The 24,119-nt window shown below is 46.4% G+C and overlaps 1 protein-coding gene across 3 annotated transcripts in view; it reads left to right on the top strand.

The window, feature by feature from the left end:
- The window catches only part of LOC133462060 (uncharacterized), a 32,187-nt gene extending 9,255 nt beyond the window's left edge, over positions 1–22,932 (top strand). The window contains exons 6-20 of one of the 3 annotated variants that reach the window (XM_061743170.1): positions 1,414–1,609; positions 3,730–3,974; positions 4,685–4,770; positions 4,862–4,923; positions 8,467–8,705; positions 9,765–9,951; positions 10,821–10,862; positions 11,987–12,107; positions 12,908–13,049; positions 14,187–14,336; positions 15,488–15,590; positions 17,916–18,325; positions 18,417–18,537; positions 20,786–20,855; positions 22,213–22,931. In XM_061743170.1, coding sequence (XP_061599154.1) covers positions 1,414–1,609; positions 3,730–3,974; positions 4,685–4,770; positions 4,862–4,923; positions 8,467–8,705; positions 9,765–9,951; positions 10,821–10,862; positions 11,987–12,107; positions 12,908–13,049; positions 14,187–14,336; positions 15,488–15,590; positions 17,916–18,325; positions 18,417–18,537; positions 20,786–20,855; positions 22,213–22,547 — 2,509 coding nt within the window. In that variant the 3' untranslated portion in view covers positions 22,548–22,931. Of the gene's footprint in view, positions 1–1,413; positions 1,610–3,729; positions 3,975–4,684; positions 4,771–4,861; positions 4,924–8,466; positions 8,706–9,764; positions 9,952–10,820; positions 10,863–11,986; positions 12,108–12,907; positions 13,050–14,186; positions 14,337–15,487; positions 15,591–17,915; positions 18,326–18,416; positions 18,538–20,785; positions 20,856–22,212 lie in introns of all 3 variants that reach the window. The other 2 variants (XM_061743171.1, XM_061743172.1) reach the window with 2 other exon arrangements.
- Positions 22,933–24,119: the final 1,187 nt, after the last annotated feature.

The following is a 24,119-nucleotide window of genomic DNA, read 5'->3' on the forward strand; positions in this document are numbered from 1 at the left end:
GTTCAGTATGCATGCTGGGTTCAGTATGCAGGGTTCAGTATGCATGCTGGGTTCAGTATGCAGGGTTCAGTATGCATGCTGGGTTCAGTATGCATGCTGGGTTTAGTATGCAGGGTTCAGTATGCATGCTGGGTTCAGTATGCAGGGTTCAGTATGCATGCTGGGTTCAGTATGCATGCTGGGTTCAGTATACAGGGTTCAGTATGCTGGCTCAGTATGCAGGGTTCAGTATGCATGCTGGGTTCAGTATGCAGGGTTCAGTATGCATGCTGGGTTCAGTATGCAGGGTTCAGTATGCATGCTGGGTTCAGTATGCAGGGTTCAGTATGCATGCTGGGTTCAGTATGCAGGGTTCAGTATGCATGCTGGGTTCAGTATGCAGGGTTCAGTATGCATGCAGGGTTCAGTATGCAGGGTTCAGTATGCATGCTGGGTTCAGTATGCATGCTGGGTTCAGTATGCAGGGTTCAGTATGCATGCTGGGTTCAGTATGCAGGGTTCAGTATGCAGGGTTCAGTATGCATGCTGGGTTCAGTATGCAGGGTTCAGTATGCATGCTGGGTTCAGTATGCAGGGTTCAGTATTCATGCTGGGTTCAGTATGCAGGGTTCAGTATGCAGGGTTCAGTATGCAGGGTTCAGTATAGAGGGTTCAGTATGCAGGGTTCAGTATGCAGGGTTCAGTATGCATGCTGGGTTCAGTATGCAGGGTTCAGTATGCATGCTGGGTTCAGTATGCAGGGTTCAGTATGCAGGGTTCAGTATGCATGCTGGGTTCAGTATGCAGGGTTCAGTATGCATGCTGGGTTCAGTATGCAGGGTTCAGTATGCAGGGTTCAGTATGCATGCTGGGTTCAGTATGCAGGGTTCAGTATGCATGCTGGGTTCAGTATGCAGGGTTCAGTATGCATGCTGGGTTCAGTATGCAGGGTTCAGTATGCAGGGTTCAGTATGCAGGGTTCAGTATGCAGGGTTCAGTATGCATGCTGGGTTCAGTATGCAGGGTTCAGTATGCATGCTGGGTTCAGTATGCAGGGTTCAGTATGCAGGGTTCAGTATGCATGCTGGGTTCAGTATGCAGGGTTCAGTATGCATGCTGGGTTCAGTATGCAGGGTTCAGTATGCATGCTGGGTTCAGTATGCAGGGTTCAGTATGCAGGGTTCAGTATGCAGGGTTCAGTATGCATGCTGGGTTCAGTATGCATGCTGGGTTCAGTATGCAGGGTTCAGTATGCATGCTGGGTTCAGTATGCAGGGTTCAGGCCCAGATCAGGGTTTTACTGTGGCCCAGGTGTTGTGGGCGTCCCCCCGGGGACTTTGCCCCGGGGACGTCGTGGTCCCGAGGTCGTCGTGGTCCCAGGGTCGTTGGATCCCGGGAACGGTCCAGTGAAACCCGTCTGGCTCCGTGTTGCAGGTTCCCCAAAGCCGTGGAGCTGCGTCAGAAGTGGCTGGCCGTGGCCCAGAGGGACGAGGGCTCGCTGCGAACACACTCCCACATCTGCTCGCGCCACTTCCACACGTCCAGCTTCACGCTGGGAGAGGACGGCCAGCAGACGCTGTCGCCCGTTGCCGTGCCGACGTTCATGCCCGTGGCGGTGCCGGGGAATGAGGTGACACAACACAACACAGGCTTCAAATCAAATCAAATCAAACTGTATTTATATAGCACCTTTCATGCATAGAATGCAGCACAAAGTGCTTTACACAAAACAATAGACAAACATCGTCAGCAAGCTGAGTTCTGTAATCATTGTAGGTTATACATGTTCTTTTTGGGAAGACCAGAGAGCAGGGAGTTACAATAATCTAAACAACAGATAAAAGCATAAGCACCTCCGTACTGGCCTGAGAGAGAAATGGGCGGACTCTGGCTATATCTTTATCTTTTTGATATGTGGAATAAAAGTGAGCTCAGAGTCAAAAATCAAACCCCGATTTTTAACCGGTTTTGAGGGTTTAAACTCCTGTAACTTGGGTAAAAGTTTCTCTCTCTGGCCTTCAGGACCGATGAGTAAAACCTCCGTTTTGTCCTGGTTGAGCTGTAGGAAGTTCGCTGCCATCCATGACTTGATGTCTAAAATACAGTTAAAAAGGACATCAATTGGTCCAGTGTCATCAGGAGACATGGCCATGTACTGTTGCGTATCGGCAGCGTAACTATGGAAGCTGATGCCCTGTCTCCTGATGACGTCCCCAAGGGGCAGCATGTACAGATTAAAAAGAGTTAATAATAATAATAATGACTTTCAAGAAACTCAACGTCGCTTTACAGAAAACCAGAAAAAAGAACAAACAAAACAAAAACACAACCGGGACAAAACAACAGGGGGGAGGGGACCACTTAATGGGGAAAGACCAGGGTGAAAAGGTGGATTCTGAACACCACCGAGACAAACAGCGGTGGAGCGATAACAGCTAAACATGTCATCGCTGGTCAGATTGGGGAGGGGACCAGAGAAATCTACAGAGTCCGACATGGTTTTGGCGTAGTTACACACCAAAACAATATTCATTCTAGTGACTTCCGACTGGCGAAGACGGGAGTCATTAGCTCCGACATTGATGATAACTTTACCAAATTTACGATAAGTCTTTGCCAGCAGCTTCAAATTTGCTTCAATGTCGCCCGCTCTGGCCCCCGGGATACACCTAACTATGGTCGCTGGAGTCGGCTTCACATGCCTGACTATGGAGTCTCCAATCACCAGGGTCGGCTTCTCAACGGGTGTGTCGCTGAGTGGGGAAAAACGGTTAGACACATGAAGCGGGTGGTGGTGTTCCCTGCGCCCTTTAGGACTACGCTTCCTCCGAACCGTCACCCACCGGCCCTGACTGGCCAGCTGCTCGGGAGCTGCAGGGGAGCGGCTACGCTCAGCTGCTACGGGCCGGTCCGCCGCTAGCTTAGCCTGGTTAGCTGAGGAGGCTATCGGACTATGGTCAAATTGGCAGAACCGGACCTCTAACTGACTGAGCCTCGCCTCCAGCCCTGCAAATAAACTACACTTCAGACACTTACCGTCTTCACTAAAGGAGGCAGAGGAATAGCTAAACATTTCACACACTGAGCAGCAAAGAGGTGAAACGGTGGGAGAAGAGGAGGCCATGCTAAGATGCTAACAGAGGCTAACAGACAGAAAATGTACCGGTGATTGGTGACGATGAAAGTTACGGAAGAGAAAAATGTGCGAGTGTTGAATTAAAGACGGAAGTTTACCAGATATAGTACTATTTTACCAGAAAACAATCTTAGTTTAGACAAAAAAGTCTGGAGAAATCAGAGCATTCAACACCATACAACGGCAACAGACTGCAAACAACAGGAAGTGATGACACAATACGTGACGCAATATATTACCCAGTCAGGATCAGCTTAAATCTAGGAGTTATGAATATGCCTAAATATACAAAACCCGCAGGAGACCACTTAAAGGGAAAAGAAGGTAAGGCAGCTGGTATCAAATTAAGACTCCCCATTGGCATGGCTTCAGACTTGGTCAAATTAATTTTATACCCAGAAAATATGCTAAATAGATCAATAATCAAAACATCATCTACATAGAGACTTATCTTGTTTTCATAATCAACTAGCAGACCCCGTTACGAACTATGGTCGCTGGAGTCGGGGAAAAACGGTTAGAGACGTGAAGCGAGTGCTGGTGGTTCATGTGCCTTTAGAACTTGAACTCGAGCGGGTCGGTGGAACCAGGTAAAGCTTTTCCTTGGCCTGCAGGTGCCCGTCCCCTCAGAAGACCACTTCCTTTACCCCAACGCCCTGGAGGACGCCCTGTCCAGCGCCATGGCTGCTGCGCAAGCCGCGGACCCCGGGGGTCCGGCTGAAGGGGCCGCCAGGGCCCACGAGCACCAGTACTGCCTCCAGGCGCCCGCCCCGGACTTCAGGGCTGCCAAGACGGTGACGGAGGACCAGAGGAAAACCGTTGTGGAGTCCTGCTTCATCACATACAACCACATTGCAAGGTACAGTAATCCCTCGCTATAACGCGGTTCACTTTTCATGGACTCGGTGCTTCACGGATTTACATGTGCATCGTGTTCTGCATTCTGATTGGCTAAACAGTCTCCCCGCTTCTTCACTTCCTGTGTCAATAACGTTGGTTGCTTAGCAACAAGCTGAGAACGGCCAATGAGCTTCAGCAGCAGCTCAAGAACGGGACCCTTTGATGAATCGTTCATTACAGTCTCAGATATAATCCAGTCATGTTGGTTTATGAGAATCTTTTTACCCAGAAGAAAAAAGAGCGACAACAACGACCCATAACTATGTTCTTCCCTGGAAAAACACACCTGCACCGTGGGCTTTAGGAGAAAAAGACGCTACAGAGCGAGTCAGGATGCAGCGGCTCAGAAGAAAAGTGAAATACACACCAGTCACAATTTGTCCTACTGCACTTATTGTATTTTTTTTTCATAATCATTTTTCATTTTCTCCCGTTCAAATCCAATTAATCGGGTCGCGGTGGGGCGGGGCTGATCTCCGCAATTTGAAGCCTTGTATAATAAGTGTAAAACAAAACAAAAAAGGTTGCTACTTCGCAGATTTCACTTATCACGGGTTCTTTTTTGAACATAACCCCCGCCAAAAACCAGGGATGACTGTATCCTTAGCGGAGAAGTGGAAGCGTGCAGCATGACGTGCATGTCAGTGAGCGTGTGCCCTGCGCCCCCAGGTACCTGAGCACCAGGGTGCTCCCCATGCAAGGCAAGAAAAGGAGAGCTGCTCTGAAGAGGATGGCCAAGCGCTTCGACCTCATAGGTGAGAGGGAAGCCGTTTCAGAGTCGCTTCGTCGTCAATACTGGTGTTTGATGGAGATGAAAAGGTTTTGGACGTTTGTGCTTTTTTTCAGACGGAGTGCTGATGTACACACGGGTGTCTCCTCCCCTCAGGGTGCCGCGCAGCAGAGAGGAGGTAACTACCAGCTTGTCTGTTTACAAGGGCCACGCCCCCTGGAGGGTTCAGATCAGCCTCTTAAGCCACAGATATACTTGCTGTTGGTGCTTGCGTTTGCGTCCGTTCTCCTGCACCACCAACTGCAACGTCGCTCCCGTAGTACACGAGGAGAGCGCATCGTACCGGCAGTAAGCAGAGCAAGAGTTAGAAAAGTGATTAAATATTTAGTAGTAGTGGTAGCAGCAGTAGCAGATTAGAACAACAAACAAGTTAACATGTCAACATTGGATGAAGAGGAGATTATAACATTGCTTTGGTTGCGATCTCAGCAAAGGAAACGGCGCCAGCGACCTCTGCGTCGTCACTTGTGGCCAGCTGGTGTCAGACTGGGACCAGCTGGTATCAGACCGGGACCAGCTGGTATCTGACCAGGACCAGCACCACTCGCGGGCAGAGCCAGAACTGCAGGTCGCTTGCGCGTTCAGTGTCTTTTTGAGAACGTGCACGTCGACGCATCAAATGAACGCAGGATACGCGTGATGCGTACACGTTCTGAACTGCAAGTATATCTGGGCCTTTAGGATCCATTAGGGTGCACCAGCGTGCACCGGGCTGCACCAGGGTGCACGCACAGGAAACGCAGGTTTCCTGTGTGGAAGTCCAGCAAGATGAGGACAAGTGCAGAGTCTTGACAGTCTTGACGGGGTCTTACAGCTCGGCAGATGTTTCCAGAACTGCAACAGAATCAGAATCAGAATCAGCTTTATTGGCCAAGTTTGAACATTGTCCAACAAGGAATCTGACTCCGGTTATTTCGCTCACTGTACCCAGATTTAAAAATAGCAAACACTAAATAAACAAATGTGGCACTTATTTACATATATATGATAAAAAAAATGGAAAGGTGCAGCAGTATGAGGTAGACATGATTATTGTTGGAAGGTGTGTTGTTACAGCATATGATAGTGTTATTATAATTACTGTTATTATTGTTATTGCACGGTGATTCGTTTCTCTGAGACTATTAATTGTGAGAGTTCATCAGAGCAACAGCTTGGGGGAAGAAACTGTCCTTGTGTCCGGAGGTTTTAGCGTACAGTGCTCTGTAGCGCCGTCCAGGGGGAGTTCGGGGAGGCCATGGAGGAAGACTTTCGGTCGGCCTCGAGGAAATTCGGACCGTTCGGCGCCTCAGAAGGGGGAAGCAGTACTCTGCCGGCACCGTTTACGGTGCAGGTGGGGAGCTGTTGACCTCGACTGGGGACATTGTCAGACGGTGGAAGGAATACTTCGAGGATCTCCTCAACCCGACACACATGACACTGAGGAAGCAGAGAGTGGGGACTCTGGGGCGTGCTCATCCATCACCCAAGCCGAGGTCACTGAGGTGGTTCGTAAGCTCCTCAGTGGCAGGGCACCGGGGGTGGATGAGATTCACCCTGAGTACCTCAAGTCTCTGGATGTCGTAGGGCTGTCTTGGCTGACACGCCTCTGAGACATTGCATGGAGGAAGGGGACAGTACCGCTGGAGTGGCAAACCGGGGTGGTGGTCCCTCTGTTTAAAAAGGAGGACCGGAGAGTGTGTTCCAACTATAGGGGGATCACACTTCTCAGCCTCCCCGGGAAAGTCTACGCCAGGGTAATCAGCACCTCCAAAACTGAGGCCATGGTTCTCCACCGGGAAAGGGTGGCATGCCTTCTCTGGGTGGGTGGAGAAGTCCTGTCTCAGGTGGAGGAGTTCAAGTATCTCGGGGTCTTGTTCACGAGTGAGGGAACGATGGAGTGTGAGATTGACAGACGGATCGGTGCAGCGTCCGCAGTTATGCGGTCGATGTACCGGACCGTCGTGGTGAAGAAGGAGCTGAGTCGAAAGGCGAAGCTCTCGATTTACCGGTCAATCTACACTCCTACCCTCACATATGGTCATGAACTTTGGGTAGTGACCGAAAGGACAAGGTCGCGGATACAAGCAGCCGAGATGAGTTTCCTCCGCAGGGTGGCTGGACGCTCCCTTAGAGATGATTTTCCTCCGCAGGGTGGCTGGACGCTCCCTTAGAGATAGGGTGTGGAGTTCGGTCACCCGGGAGGAGCTCGGAGTCGAGCCGCTGCTCCTTCACATTGAGAGGAGTCAGCTGAGGTGGTTTGGGCATCTGTATCGGATCCTCCTGGACGCCTCCCTAAGGAGGTGTTCCAGGCATGTCCCTCCTCCCTAGGGAGGTGTTCCGGGCATGTCCCTCCTCCCTAGGGAGGAGTTCCAGGCATGTCCCTCCTCCCTAGGGAGGTGTTCCAGGCATGTCCCTCCTCCCTGGGGAGGTGTTCCAGGCATGTCCCACCTCCCTAGGGAGGTGTTCCAGGCATGACCCTCCTCCCTAGGGAGGTGTTCCAGGCATGACCCTCCTCCCTAGGGAGGTGTTCCAGGCATGACCCTCCTCCCTAGGGAGGTGTTCCAGGCATGTCCCTCCTCCCTAGGGGGGTGTTCCAGGCATGTCCCACCTCCCTAGGGAGGTGTTCCAGGCATGACCCTCCTCCCTAGGGAGGTGTTCCAGGCATGACCCTCCTCCCTAGGGAGGTGTTCCAGGCATGTCCCTCCTCCCTAGGGGGGTGTTCCAGGCATGTCCCACCGGGAGGAGACCCAGAGGAAGACCCAGGACACGCTGGAGAGACTATGTCTCTCTACTGGCCTGGGAAGAGCTGGAGGAAGAGATGGAGGAAGAGCTAGAGGAAGAGATGGAGGAAGAGATGGAGGAAGAGCTGGAGGAAGAGCTGGAGGAAGAGCTGGAGGAAGAGATGGAGGAAGAGCTGGAGGAAGAGCTGGAGGAAGAGCTGGAGGAAGAGCTGGAGGAAGAGATGGAGGAAGAGCTAAAGGAAGAGATGTAGGAAGAGCTGGAGGAACAGCTGGAGGAAGAGATGGAGAAAGAGCTGGAGGAAGAGCTGGAGGAAGTGTCTGGGGTGAAGGAAGTCTGGGCATCCCTGTTGAAGCTGCTGCCCCGCGACCCGGATAAGCGATGGATGGATAGATGGATGGATGGATGGTTGGTTGGTTGGTTGGTTGGTTGGTTGGATGGATGGATGGTCGGTCGGTCGGTCGGTCGGTCGGTCGGTCGGTCGGTCGGTCGGTCGGTCGGTCGGTCGGTCGGTCGGTCGGTCGGTCGGTCGGTCGGTCGGTCGGTCGGTCGGTCGGTCGGTCGGTCGGTCGGTCGGTCGGTTGGTTCGTCGGTTGGTTCGTCGGTTCGTTGGTTGGTTGGTTCGTTGGTTGGTTGGTTCGTTCGTTCGTTCGTCGGTTCGTTCGTTCGTTCGTTGGTTTCATGGTTGGTTGGTTGGTTGGTTGGTTGGTTGGTTGGTTTGTTCGTTCGTTCGTTCGTTCGTTCGTTGGTTTGTTCGTTGGTTCGTTTGTTGGTGCGTTCGTTGGTTTGTTCGTTGGTTGGTTGGTTGGTTGGTTGGTTCGTTGGTTCGTTTGTTCGTTGTTTTGTTGGTTTGTTCGTTCGTTCGTTCGTTCGTTCTGTGTGTTAGCGGGCCCGGGCTACCCGGGATACCTGGACCAACTCTGCTCCGTCTCATCTGCAGGTCAACTCCATCCTGCAGCAGTTCCACGACAACCAGGGCCACTACGGCCAGGGCCTGTGCCAGCCGGCCATCTCCAAGCACTTCTACTGGGCCACCCTGACCCGGGACCTGTCGGGCTGGATCTCCAGCTGCCACACCTGCCTCAGCAGGACCAAGAGGAAGTGGCTGCGCTGCAGTGTCTACCAGTGCAGCAACTGCTGCGGCCCGGTGGAGCGGGGGCTGGGCCTCACCTTCCACAAGTACGTTTGGGGGGGGGGGTGCGCGGACATCACATTTTTAATCATCTCTCCAGTCTCGATGCTCAGCTTCAGACAATTGGAGTCTGGAGCTGACCGTGGCATGCCGTGGCAATTATTCTGAGTCCAAATCCCATGCAGTATATTCCTAAATTGAGTATTCCAAAACGAATAATGCAAACTACAGATCACGTCATTGGCACCCCAGAATGGAGCGCCACCGAGGTGGCAAAGCTCAGTGGAGTGACCTCACCTCTACCAGCCTTATAGGTCTGGGAAATGTACTGTAAATATCCAGTGTGACAGTCTTTGTGAGGAAATATCTATTCTTCTCTTTGCACCTTCAAAACAGACAAACAGTTGTTGCGTCTCTCTCATGGAAGGTGAAGCTCCTAAACCCAAAGCGCGCGCATGATGAGATGAGGTCTCTCCTCCTCCTCCATTTGCACAAATTGATGAAACCAAAACAAACTAAGCAAATGTAATTCATTTGGTAGATAGAGTCCAGTTACTACACTACAGAATAGCCTACAGTTCAGTTGAATGGATGAAATTCGTGCTTCAAACCGGTCACTTACAGTCTCCAATCAGTGCAGTTGGTGCGTAGCAGCCAATGGAAGAAGCCCATATGCTGCACATGCTTGTTGTTGACAAGGCTGTTTATGGCTGTTGAAGAAGAATAACGTTACACTCCCCGAAAAAGTGTGGGGTCTGACACATCCACAGCATTAACCGGCTACTGCCGTTTTTCTACATTAGCCGCCCTGACGGTTATTTTGCACATTAGCCGGCTATTTTGCAAAATAGCCATTTTTCTACATTAACCGTAACATATACATGATCACAGAATTATTCTATTTGGATTTAAAATCAGAATAAACCAGCCACTTACTTCAGAATTAAGTTTAATTCAGAATGGCCATTTTCATTGGGAATTAGGTGTTTACATGGTAATTTTAATAATTTAAAATCGGATTTAATTTTAATTCTGAATTAAAGAGGATTTAAACTCATGTAAAGGCACTGATTGTTGTAGATGCTGTTAACCCTTTGCCCCCCCAGGTTTCCTCTCCACAACCAGGCGGTGCTGACCCGGTGGGTCCGGGCGGTGGGCCGCTCCAACTGGCACCCCCGGCTCTGGTCCTCCATCTGCTCCGCCCACTTCAGCGAGGACTGCTTCCTCCGCGGCGGCCAGGAGGTGGCGCTGCGCCCGGAGGCCGTGCCCACACTCAAGGTCCACGACTCAGCGGTGAGGCTCCGGGGTCTGGTCCGGTTCTGGTTTTGGTCGGTACCCGTTAAAGCCATGGTGTACCCAGTACTGGATTTGAGGGGGGATGAGGGGGGACGGCATCCTCCTCTGAAATAAAAATGTTCCAAATCATCCTCCTCTGAAATAAAAATGTTCCAAATCATCCCCCCTGTAAAACTGCCATCCCCCCTTTCCATCCCTTATGTCATTTCATCAATGAATGTGGTTTTACTGCTATTTCAACATTTAGAGTCATCACCAGAAAAATAAATTATTTGACAATTTTCACCTGTTTCAAGTAAATTTTCACTTGAAATAAGTAGAAAAATCTGCCAGTGGAACAAGATTTATCTTCTCATTACAAGCAAAAAAATCTTGTTCCACTGGCAGATTTTTCTACTTATTTCAAGTGAAAATCTACTTGAAACAGGTGAAAATTGTTGTTTTTTCCAGTGATGAGTCTTGTTTTAAGTGTAATGAGATTTTTTTACTAAAATGAGACATTTTAACTAGAAATAAGACAAATATTCTTGTTAAGATTTAGAGTTTTTGCAGTGATCCATTTTACTTATCCTGTGAAGGACAGAGTCATATTGATAAGTTCAGAAAAGTGTTTTTTATTGTTGTGTTTTGATGTATTTGATGTAAGCCCAGTGGATATTTAAAGCTTACAGAAGGCTGCATTTAACTGCTGCTATGTCATTCCTGCAGTATTTCTGCAGGTGTTTTGGTCACTGCTATTATTTGTAATATATTATATTATTTGTAATCAGCACAAATTATCTGTCCCCATATGATCAAATCCACCACCCCCCCTGATTCTTTTTTACAACTGGAGTACTGGGTGTAACGCTCTGCTGTCTCCACAGACGCCCTCCAGGGGTCCGGCCCGGGGGCCAGCAGGGGACGAGGTGAGTTCCAGCGCTGCTGATGCTCACCGCACCGCTGATCTCACCGCGGTTGGACTGGTGGGACAGCAGCGAAAAAATTTCCCTTACTTTTAAATCGTCATCAAAATGCAGAGAAAGATTTACGACATATTTAAGAGAAAAAGGGAGTCCGTCTCCGAAGTTAGAGATGAAGAAAAGAGGGAGGAGCAGCAGCAGAAAAAGATCAGGTTGACTATTGCCAGAATAAAGGGCCAACTAACTAAATAATGTTAAGTCTAAAAATGTTAAAATTTACTCTCTCAAAACATACACACATAACATTTCACTGGAAATTTTTTTTTTTTTTTAAATACATTTTTATTTATTTAGATGGGATAATGCATATTGATGGCCACCACATAAAGCAGTGTAAATACACCGGATTAGCATAAACCTTTTAATTTATGTAGGCTATTATCTAGCTCTGTGCAGCTCTCATCTAGACCAGAGGTTTTAACTGGTTTTGTCCCAGTCCCACCATTATAACCAAGAAGCAGCTCGGGGACCAACTGCTTTTGGGGATGTTTGTTTTATTTTGCAACCTGCTTTTAAATAAGAGTATGGGCCTATATATGCTATTTATTTGCATCAGTGTCTATTTTTATTTGCACCTTTTGCTATAAAAAAAAAATGAATGAAATCAATGAAAAATGAACAATAGGAAGCCAAGAGGGCTTATAATATTACAAAGTTCACTCTCACTCATTTGACATAATTTGGATGGGTAAAATATTCACAAAAATCATTAGTAAATGGAAAATAAATTGAGTCTAAAGAATAAATATATATTTTTTAAATTATTATTGTTAAATTACCATTTACAATTTCACGGACAACCTGCAATACCGCCACGGATCACCAGGGGGCCGCGGACCACCGGTTTACAATCCCTGATCTAGAACATTACATTTCTATTTGAGAATAGCCTTTTTACAGTTAGGCTTACTCTAAATTCGGTAAACAAGACTAGTTTTAGTATGCTTATAAACTACATAATACAGTCATTTTAAAATTGTAAAAGCTTAATTTGCGTCTGAGGTTGGGCCCGTGGGGGGGGATTAGTTCCTACAAGAACTTTCTCCTACTTTCCCTCCTGCTCCGAGCAGGCCTTCTTCGCCAAGTACGACGCGGTGGAGCGGTACCTGAACCGGCGGCTCTACCCCGCCGGCCTGAGCTACGTGGAGAAGAACACCTTCAGGAGGTTCTGCAAGAAGTTTGTCATGAAAGGTGAGAGCTGTTTCCCAGGGTGCACCTCTGCACCCCCATCGTGACATTTCCCCAGAACCAGGGGCCGGATTCACAAAACATTCTTAAGAAAAAAAATCTTCTTAAGTGTCATTTTTTTCTTAAGTTCTGTCTTAAGAAGAAAAAAGAGAAGAAGTCGTATTCTCCAAAAAGGTTCTCAAGTATTTTCTCAACTTTCTTCTTAAGTTTCTTCTTAAGAAAAAACTTAAGAATAAATGTTATTCTTGAAATAAAAGTTCTCAAATTTGTACTTGACTTTTTTCTTAACTTTAAGACAACCTTGACCTGTCTTAAAATGTCTTCTGTGAAAAGATATACCAAGTACGTAGAGGTGCACTAAATAAAACCCCAAACATATGTAGCTTAATAAAATAAAATGAAATTCAATAGACTGATATGTTCATTTTGATACATTTATTAAAATTGTGACGGCTCTGATGTACAGGCGTACTGAATCCTTCATTTAGTATGCAGTATACAGTACATACTGATGCAGTATACAGTACATACTGATGCAGTATGTAGCATGTAGTACTTAGTATGACATTTCAGATACAGCCATATTTTAAGAAGTTCTTAAGTAGGAAAAATAAGAAATTCGTAATAAATGACAGTTCTTAAGACGGTTCTTAAGAAAATATTGAGGAATTGCACTTAAGAACTTTCTTATGAACTTCTTAATTTTAGATCTTAAGACACTTCTTAAGATCGTTCTTAAGAACATATTGGTGAATCCGGCCCCAGATCTAGTGCCGTCCCCTGATCTCAGCCCGGTCTTGCAGACTCGGCCCTCCACATGGCGCGGGGGGAGCAGGTGCGGCTGGTGCTGCGGAACCAGCAGCAGGTGGAGGCGGCGCTGCTGGAATACCACAACGAGCTGAACCACCTGGACGCCAACAAGTGTCTCCGGCTGCTCAGCGAAAGGTTCCTACACCTCTCTTTTCTTTTGTCTGCATATATATTAATGGTTAATACCAAGTTGGTAAAAACCTAAGGCATATGCATATATATATATATATGTATATATATATATATATATATATATATATATATGTATATATATATATATGCATTTTTAATATATAATATATATCATATGTATTTTAATATATCATATATATATATGGGTCAATGACGAATAAGGATTTTCAACAGGTCAATTTTAAAATAATAAAAAAAGAATATCTATTGCAGTAGTTCAAACATTAAGAATGTTGTGTACACATACATTCATATAAAAATTTTAAATTAAGTGATATCAGAATTTTTTGTGAAGATAAATTGGCACTAGCTTTAAAAAAGGTCATGTGGTGCAACCACGATTCATATTAAAATCAATTAATTTTCTTAACATCTTGACATCTTTTTTTTTTTACAAGTTTTCAGTGTTATACAAAAATGGTTGTTATTTTAATGGTCGCGCCACATGATATTTCATAAAATGGACATCAGTCAAACTGTGTTTGTATATTATGATGGAAATATAAATACAAATGTGGTGCAATCTTACACACTACAAGACACTTCAGAAATCATGCCAGATAGAAGAAGATTGATTTAAAACATTTAGAGTGATTTCAAAAAAAGTTTTCAAAACCAGAGTCCTGGTCGGACGGTTGCACCACATGACATTATGACGCCTAAAACAACAACAAAATCCCAAATAACTAGTATTTTTTTGTAAAATTCAAGTGAGTCCATATGTGGGACAGGTAGTTCATATATCTGGTATTTTCTTATCCATTTAAACCTTTTTTGAATTGAAAAAAGGTCTGTTTTTCAGAAAATATAGGCTTCACGTCATTGACCCACATGTACGTATATATATGTATGTATGTATGTATGTATGTATGTATATATATATATATATATATATATATATATATATATATATAATTTTTATGAGAACAGGCAGAGACACAAACAGCAACCATTCCAGGTCCCTGAGACTGAGTCAAAGCTAGCTTTAACAGCACTTCCCTTTTCCCCAGTCTGCTCAGTGTTTGGACTATCAGATGTGTTGAACTGTTTGTGTAAAGTGAGCTGGAACTGACTCTCCAGGTACTTCTGGAAGAGCATGCGGCCTGACGTGGTGCAGTGGATCAACAACTGTCCTCTGTGCAACCTGAAGAGACTGAAGCCAGCAGACGCTGGAGCAGAGAGAGCCGAGGAGCTGCTGCCGGGGGCCACGCCTCCTCACCGCGCTGACAGGTACGGAGCTTTTCCACCAGCACCTACTCGGCTCGGCTCATCTCAGCCCGGCCTGGTTTCTTTTCCATAACAATCCAGCACCTGGAGCAGAAGTAGGAGGTTGGAGAGAAGCTGCTGTGACGTATTTGATTGTGTATCTAAACAGAGAAGACAACAGTAAAGATGTAGAACCTGGAGGAGATGATAGATGTGCTGCTGGGACTGTGGCTTGAGTTTGATATCAAGTTAAAAAATGAGAGTGAGAGAAGATTCAAGCGCGAGGCTTATTATCTCCTGGTGGATCTGGTCGTTCCTTATCTCCGTCTACATCCCTTTTTTAATTCTCTCCTCAGCACCATGTTTATGAACATCTGCACCTCAGAGTTGGATCACCAAACAGACGTTTGCGCTGTATAATAAAATCGCCGTGAGTAGTTCTCGCACTGACTCCCGCTTCCTGATTCAAACGTCTGACGGCCCCCCGACCAGTCAGTGGTGGAGGGTGATGACGTCAGATATAGTGCTGGCTCAGCCCGGTTAGAACCTCGGCAGAAAAGATACAGGAAAAGTATCTGCTTGGCACGGCTCCACCCGCCTCGGCCCGTAGTGGAAAAGAGCAAGACGGGGGCGTGGCGGGTAGAACCGAGCTGAGGTGGTACTAGTGGAAAAGGGCCAATATACAACAAAAGTTGTCTCTAGACGCTTTCCAGAGACCCAGAACATGAACCCCCGAGCAATTATTACATAAACAATGGCAAGAAAAACTCCCCTTTAGGAGGGTAGAAACCTGGACCAGGACCTGGATCATAAGGGGGAACCCTCCTGCAGGGGGCCAGACTGGGGGTCGGGGACGTCAGCAGCACAGCAGGCAGGTGGAAGCAGCAACGGAGCCGCTTAGAACCTCAGCAGAATAGTTACAGAAAAGTATCTACTCGGCATGTTAGACCTCTAGTGGAGAAGAACCAAAGCGAGTGGAGGAGAGTCGGGCTGAGTAGGTGCTGGTGGAAAAGCGCCAATCGTGGGGACATCAGACGAACTTCTGGTGCAGCGTTTAACTTCTTTAATTAAAAACAATGGAGATGATTTCATTAGTTCTGTTCAATGTATTCAATCCAACAAAGGGAAGTGGGATGGCGGTGTACAGAAGGCTGACTCTGTTTCCATGTCAACAGTGAGACGGACGAGGACACGGATGGATATGAAGACGAAGGGCCCGGTGGGGGAGGTGAAGCTGGCACCGACGGACGGCAGACGGACCAATCAGCAAACACGCTAGTAAGTTCAGGAGTTTACCAGAAACTCTATTTGCCCGAACAACCTTAAAGCAGATGAGTGTTTTTCTGTTGTTGGAATTAAGTTATGGAATTCATTACATTATGATTTAAAGGGCTGTATAAACATATTTCAGTTTTAAAAGAAATTTAAAGAGAAAAAAATAGCAATGTAGGGATGAAATAGTTAAAATTTATAATGTATGCGTATGGAGACAATCTATCTTTGATTTTTTTGTTTTTCTTTCTTTGTGATATTAACTAAGTAATTGTGCAGACCATCTGTTATTATTGGGGAGGGGCAGGTAGAATAAATAAATCATTTTCTTCTTCCTGCTCCTTTCTGGTTATGGAATCTGCTTTGATTGTGTTGTCATTTTACTTGTTTGCATATTTCCATGATCGGAATAAATAGAAAATTAAATGAATGAAAATGAAATGAAATGAAACCTCCTGATTGATCTGGGACGCTCTGATCCAGTTCTGATCCAGTTCTGATCCAGTTCTGATCCAGTTCTGATCCAGCTCTGATCCAGTTCTGATCCAGTTCTGATCCAGTTCTGATCCAGTTCTGATCCAGTTCTGATCCAGTTCTGATCCAGTTCTCCTGAACTCACCTGACTCTGTGTTGATGTTTCTGATGGAGCTTTTCCACTAGTACCTACTCAGCCCGACTCCACTCGCCTCCATTTGGTTCTTCTCCACCAGGGGTCTAACGTGCAGAGTAGATACTTTTCTGTAACTATTCTGCCGAGGTTCTAAGCTGCTGAGTCGGCTGTATCTGACATCTAGTGGACAGCGCCATAAGAAGGACAAGAGTATTCTTTCTGTATTTTCTGGTATTTTCATTTCATTTCATTTTATTTTATTCTTTATTTCATTCAAAAAATAAAACAAACAATTCAATACAAACACAAATGTTCATAAATTGTGAATGAAAAGGGAGCAGAAAGAAGAAGAATCTTATCTAATCTGCCCCTTTTTCCAAGAAATAAATTCACAAATAACATAAATTAATAATTTAAAAAACAACAACTAAGTGAATAAAAAAATAAAATAAAATTACCGCCGTCTATGGGTATATCAATCAAACTTAACTAACATTTCATTATTTTTACTTAACATACAGGCTTTAATTGTTCTTTTGAATGTAATGTTTGGTTTGGAATCTTTGTTTTCTTTATTCAGATTGTTCCATAAACTGATTCCTTTCACAGAAACACAACTAACATCAATTTAGTCCTGAATCTTGTTTTTTTTTTTTAAATCTCTGTTCCTTATAAGTTATACTTGCTTTCTCTTTTTTTCGACCCGAGATGCAGGAATAACAGCCATAAACATCAGCAGGTCGACAGATATTCAGTCTCCACCAGTGTTGTGCTAGTTACTGAACAATAGTAACTAGTTACCGTTACTAGTTACTTCATTAAAAAAGTAACTCAGTTAGTAACTCAGTTACTTAGACCAAAAAGTAATGCGTTACTATGAAAAGTAACTATTTAGTTACTTTAAATAAAAACATATTTTAAATGCTCCCATTAATCCCCTCTAGCCTTCATTTCAGCAGGTCCTGTATGGATTTACATTGTGCATCGTGTTCTGCATTCTGATTGGCTAAACAGTCTCCCCGCTTCTTCACTTCCTGTATCAATAACGTTGGTTGCTTAGCAACTAGCTGAGAACGGCCAATGAGCTTCAGCAGCAGCTCAAGAACGGGACCTTTGATGAATCAGTCATTACAGTCTCAGATATAATCCATGGTGTTGGTTTATTAGAATCTTTTTGCCCAGCAGAAAAAAGAGCGAAGACAACGACCCATAACTATTTTCTTCTCTGGTAAAAACACTCCTGCACCGCGGCTTTAGGAGAAAAAGACGCTACAGAGTCGAGATGCAGCGGCTCAGAAGAGCAGTGTGAGGCGGTGCTGATCTCTGCAATTTGAAGCCTACTATAATAATTGTAAAAATAATGTCACTTATCACGGGTTCTTTTTGGAACGTAACCCCTGCGCAAAAACAAGGGATTGCTGTAATGACAATATCTCCACGTTGTGAAACTCTCCTTCTCTTGGCTCATGACCGTCATGTTTTTGAATAAACACACACGCCCACTACGTTTCCTCTGGTCTCCACGTGTGGGGAAAAAAGCTTCACTGTAGCTGCAGAAATAACGGAGTAACGCACCTTTGGTAACGGTAACTGCGTTACTGAATTTAAAAAGTAATGCGTTAGAGTATTAGTTACCGCAAAACTAACAGCATTACTGTAAGGCGTTACTAAATAACGACCAACACTGGTCTCAAGCCACTCTTCTGTCATGTTTCCTCCAGATACCGTCTCCAGGTCTCCTCCAGACGAGGCCCCCCCTGGGCCCCCGGCCCGGTGGGGGTTCTGGGGTCCACCGGCCCGGTGGGGGTGCTGGGGTCCACCGGGGCGACCAGAGCCACCCGCCCCGGCTGAAGGAGAACCAGGAAGAAGCCAGAGACCCTGAAAGCAGCAGCGTCCAGATGCAGGACTGCCCCCGGCTCCAGGAGGCCCCGCCCCGGGCAGGGCAGCCCCCAGAGCCCGGGCCCCGGCCCCGGGCCCGGCGCTGCCTGAAGAGGGCCCTGCCTCCAGCCAGGGGACAGGACAGCTGTGGTCTGGAGCCCGTGGTGGCCCCCAGCACCAAGCCCTGGCCCGTCTTCACCATCGCCAACGCTGCCCCGCCCACGGCAGCCCCGCCGCCCCAGCAGGTGGACAGGTAGGAACTGGTGGGGGGGCGGGGGGCCGGCGGTACCGGTGGTACCGGTGGTACCGGTGCTGATCCAGTACTCCTGCTCCCTGTGTGTCAGCAGCCCCCCCCAGGTCCGGAGAGCCAGGACCCCCCGGGCCCGGACTGTCGTCCAGCAGTGCAGCCAGGCCAAGGTCAAGGTCCGACCGGCGCTGGACGGGGCTGGAGCTCAGTGGGTGGAGGTGGGTCCTCCGTCCGTCCTCCGTCCGTCCGTCCATCACACAGTCAAATGTGCAATGTTGGGAGGTGGTGGAGGCCCGGGCCGGGCCGGGCCGAGGCGGCCGAGGGGAGGTGGAGGACGCCCGGGCGCTGCCGTTGCTGGTTGAATAAAATGAACAAGAATCCGTCAGAGTCTCTTTCTCTGATTTCCTCCTCCTGACTCAGACGTCTGACTCCAACCCCCCGACCAATCAGTGGTCTGTAGTGTGATGATGTCAGATACAGCCGACTCAGCAGCTTAGAACCTCAGCAGAATAGATACAGAAAAGTATCTACTCGGCACGTTAGACCCCTAGTGGGAAAGCACCATTACCGACCAGAGCCTCCATGTAACCACCTCTGCATCGGCCTGGGCTCCCCCGTCTGGTGGTGTTCCACAGGGATCCGTTCTTAGACCCATGTTTCCTTTGTATATATTGGCTCGTGGACACATTGTAAAGTTTAGCAACCTCTCCGACCGTCTTTACGCTGACGATGCACAACTTTCCTGCTCTTTTCACCCAAGCGGCCCCTTCAGCAGCCTCGTCATGTTTCATTGTCCTGGTTAGCTGCACACTTTCTACGGTTAAGAAAGTGTGAAACTATTATTGTCTTCCTACACCACCACAATGGATTTGAAACAAAACAGTTGTGGTATGTTTAAGCAGCTTACATTTCTTGGGGCTCCGAAGTATTTAGATGGTTGCTTAAAAAAAAGGATCCAGGCCCTGAATCAGTTTACGCTCCAAACAAAACATTGTGAACATAATTACAACTTAAAGAGCTATTATGGCATCTAATCCCTATTTTAAACAGGCCTTGAATGTCTTAAAAACAAGCTTTTGATTGTTTTTGCTAAATAAATTAGAAATTCAGCCTCTGATCCATGTCTTTATCTTCCCATTCTCTAACCTCATTATCTATGCAGGATTCTGAGTGGGCGGGGCTATGATAATGAGGCTCTGTGCTGATTGGCTGCCTGAATGACGCGATACACCGCTACGAAAAAATGGAGGAAGCTGCGGCCGGTGGAGTTAGTTGTTGTTCCGGCCAGAGTTAGTTGTTAGTGGTTTCACGCATCGGAGGCCAACCGATGTAAATCACATTTTCGTTCTGTAACGACGGGAGCAGAATCTTATTGTCTCGTAGATCCACATGACACTGGAGGATCATCCGGGCGGCTGTACAGACACTGCAGAATCTGGTTACTTTCCTCCTTCTCTGAGTTGTCAGGCTGAGGGGAGACCACTTTATATATGTTAAAGCAAGAGAAAACCTGTTTTTGTAATAGGTTTTAATACGTTGTTTCTTCAGACATTCTTCCCTCACCTTTTTAACCCTTGTACTGTCTTTGGGTCAAAATGACCTAATTCTCCTGTTCCTTCTTTCCTCCTGCTCTCTCCTTCCTTCCTTCCTTCCTTCCTTCCTTCCTTCCTTCCTTCCTTCCTTCCTTCCTTCCTTCCTTCCTTCCTTCCTTCCTTCCTTCCTTCCTTCCTTCCTTCCTTCCTTCCTTCCTCCTGCTCTCTCCTTCCTTTTTCCCTTCCTCTTTTCCTCCTTTCTTCCTTCTTTCCTTCCTTCCTTTCTTTCTTCCTTCCTTCCTTCCTTCCTTCTTTTTTCCCTTCCTCCTTCTTTCCTCCTGCTCTCTCCTTCCTTCCTTCCTTCTTTCCTCCTGCTCTCTCCTTCCTTCCTTCCTTCCTTCCTCCTGCTCTCTCCTTCCTTTTTCCCTTCCTCTTTTCCTCCTTTCTTCCTTCTTTCCTTCCTTTCTTTCTTTCTTCCTTAATTTTTCCCTTCCTTCCTTCTTTCCTCCTGCTCTCTCATTCCTTCTTCCCTCCCTCTTTTCTCCCTTCCTTCCTTGTTTTCTCCCTTCCTTCCTTCCTTCCTTCCTTCCTTCCTTCCTTCCTTCCTTCCTTCCTTCCTTCCTTCCTTCCTTCCTTCTTTTTTCCCTTCCTTCCTTCTTTCCTCCTGCTCTCTCCTTTCCTTCCTTCCTTCCTTCCTTCCTTCCTTCCTTCCTTCCTTCCTTCCTTCCTTCCTTCCTTCCTTCCTTCCTTCCTTCCTTCCTTCCTTCCTTCCTTCCTTCCTTCCTTCCTTCCTTCTTCTCTTCCTCCTTCCTTGACCTGAAGACAGCACAAAGGTTAAATGAAATGTCCTACTGTTAGTTTTCCCTGCTTTGGTCTGGCGAGGGAGCTGATTCCTGATCATCCTGATTATTGATCTTCTCCTCTGCGTCCTCAGATCCAGGAGGGGATGGTCGTGTACGTCTGCTTCTTCCACGGCGCCACCGAGGACGTCGTGCACGACATGGGTGAGTCACGTGCACGGAGAGATGGGGCAGCGGTTCATTAACTCCTCTTCCAGCACCGTTAACATGACCAGTTCTTCAGAGCCCTCTGACGCCACAGCAGTTCTGATTAGGCCTGTGTTGAAATAATCCATTTTCCAATTCTAAATCGATTCTCATATTAATTCCTAAAAATCGATTCGTATGTCTAAAGATCGTTTTATTTATTTTTTTCATCATTACATTACAACTTTTGTTTTTTTGTAGTTTATGCCAAAAAAAGGAATGTTTTGTTGGACACGAGAATAACTGGTGCCATGTTTTTGCCTTTAAATATGTTTTAAAGTTATGAAAAGATTAAAGTTTTCAGTTATAATTGCATACATTGTCTATATTTCATTACTTTATATACTGTCTTGGGGTCACATTTGCATTAAAAAAATTTCAAAAATTAAAAACCAAAATAGACCGAAAATGTAAACCGAATCTGGGAAAAAATTTAAACCGGTTTCATCCGTCTCTGTTTCCTCCCTGGATCTGTCCTGTAACGAGGCTGTTTTTAAAATGTAAGGAGTAAAAAGTACAAATAATTGTGTGAAAATGTAAGGAGTAAAAGTAAAAAGTCGTCTGAAAAATAATGACTCCAGTGAAGTATAGATAACCAAAATTTCTACTCAAGTAAGGTAACGAAGTATTTGTACTTCGTTATAGGGCTGGGGATCGATTCAAATGTCAAGATTTGATTTGATCCGATTCCGATATTGATTTGGGTTAGTGTTATTAAAACAGTTTTTTGAGCTGTTGCATGAATGATATGACTGTAGTTCTGCAACATATTAATACTAGTATTATATTGAGATTCAACAGCAAGTATTGCAGCTAATGATGCTGTAAGGACCAATCAGCTCCCAGAATGCTGATAGAACTGAAGAACAGAAACATCGTGTTCCATTTTCGGTCTATCTTGGTTTTTAATTTTTGAGCATTTGGTTTTTATCATTTTTTGCAAATGTAACCCCAAGACAGTATATAAAGTAATGAAATATAGACAATTTATGCAATTATAACTGAAAACTTTAATGTTTTCATACCTTTAAACATATTTAAAGGCAAAAACATGGCACCAGTTATCCTCGTGTCCAATAAAACATTCCTTTTTTGGGGATAAACAAAAAAATAAACAAAAGTTGTAATGTAATGATGAAAAAAAAATACATAAATAAATAAAAGAAAAAAAAAAAAAATCGATCTTTAGACATATGAATCGATTTTTAGGAATTAATATGAGAATCGATTTAGAATTGGGAAATCCATTTTTTCAACACAGACCTTCTTGGTTACTTGACACCTCTGCCTGTAACTGAAACTCTCTCTCTCCCAGCCAGCGGCCTGCTGAGCACCAAGATGTTCCGGAAGGACACGGGTCACTGGGTGTCCCTGCTGGACCTGCCGGGCAGCGTGCTGCTGGTGCCCCAGGACTCTCTGCTGGGGGAGCCCCTGCCCCCGCCCAGCCGCAGGGTGGGGTACCGGGGGGGCTGCGAGGCCTGGTGGGGGGCCCAGCTCTTCTCCAGCCTGGTGTCGGCCTGCGGCCGGCTGCTGGCCGGCTCCGCCAAGTGCAGCCGGGCGGGGGTCCGGGTGGAGCACGGCCTGTACGGCCAGAAGCAGGAGCTGGTGCTCAGCTCCCCGGAGCCGCTGTCCATGGTGCTGGAGTTCTGAGGCCCGTCTGGACCTGGGGCGGGGGGGGGGGGTACCTGGGACTGGAGACTGTCGCCACTTTTTAAAAATCAAACAACCTTGGTGATTAAAGAAACTGCGTTGCAGATACGACGGTGGGGTTCGTCTGTCTGCAGGATTGCCAGCGTCAAACAGAGAACAGAGTTGCTCTTTGATACATTTATAGCAGCAGTTACCAAATAAAGAGTTCTGTTGGACCCGGCGGATGGTTTCTCTTTTCTAGGGGGAAGACACATGGAGGACCAAAATGTACGGTGGCCGACAAGGGCCAAACGCACTGCAACGGCCTAATGCGTCTCAGTTCAGGAAAACGGCTTCAAGTACAGAAACCATTCAAATTCACAAACTCAAAACGAGGTACGAGGATCTACAACAGGCAAAAAAGTGATTATGTACATTCACTGAGTGAATATTATGAAAGTAAAATATATATTTCTCGCTAGAAAAGTAATCAAAACTCATTTTTATGCAGAAACTAACTCAAAATATTGATTTTATTCACTAAAAAATAAGAAATGTCCGCCATGTTTTATTTTTGATTCAGTCCGCAAATGACGACGAAAAGCATTCTGGGAAATTTTTCTGGCCCTAGATCAGCGAATCAGCATCTGAAATCCCTCGCTCTGAAGGGACAATTCATAGCCACTGGCCCTCGTTTTCTCCACTCCCCCTAGGTGAAAAGAGGAATTTGGACACCACTACCCTCACGGGAACACGCAAAATTTAGGGGAAGGGATGAAAACGAGGGGTAGTGGGAGTATTGGGACAGGGCGCTACTAGTGGAAAAGCTCCATTTGTGAAGCTCCCAGAACGGCTGCTCTGCACAGACCACATATCAGTTCATGCTCTTAAACGTCTGTGTCGGCTCTGCGGTGCTGACGGGGAAGTCAAATTATTGGTTTAAGATAAAACAGCACAGCCACAAAGCCAAATAAAGCAAATGGAGTTTATTAAGTCGTCGGTTCAAATAAAGAAACCAAAATATTGTTAGTGGGTGACAAGGATGGGAGCATTTTACTGAGAACCAAACACTCGGGTGAAAACAAAAGTGAAACCTGACACAAGAGACTAAATGCAGCATTTCTGACGTCTAAAGCTTTTGCTGACGCCGTCAGAGGAACAATACAATCCAGTCAAAGTGGCGCTGCAGTTTTCAAGCGACTGCTGATCTCCGTCCTGCGTTTGGAGAGTTCCATACGTGTTTGTGTTCAAGCGGCGCCATGTGGAACCAGTCGTGAGGAACGTGTGTTTCACATCTGCAGCTCCCAGATGTGCAGGGGGAACCTGGTGAAGGGAAGGGGATTTTCTGGCCACCTTTGATTGAAGACTCCACGTTATTGCAGAGGAGGCTCCTGCTCCCACGACAGTTCCTAGGGGGGCCTTGGTGGGGGTGTGGGGGGGGCTGCAGCTAGAGTTGCCAACCATCCCTTGAAAAACAGAATTGTTCCGTATTTAGAAACTAAAGTCCCGTATTGAGCTGAAAAGGGACGCACTTTGTCCCGTATTACTGTGGAATCAGAAAATAGTCCTAAAATGCCAATGGAAAATGTACGG

Source organism: Cololabis saira, chromosome 16 (assembly GCF_033807715.1).
Source record: "Cololabis saira isolate AMF1-May2022 chromosome 16, fColSai1.1, whole genome shotgun sequence".
Lineage (NCBI taxonomy): Eukaryota > Metazoa > Chordata > Actinopteri > Beloniformes > Belonidae > Cololabis > Cololabis saira.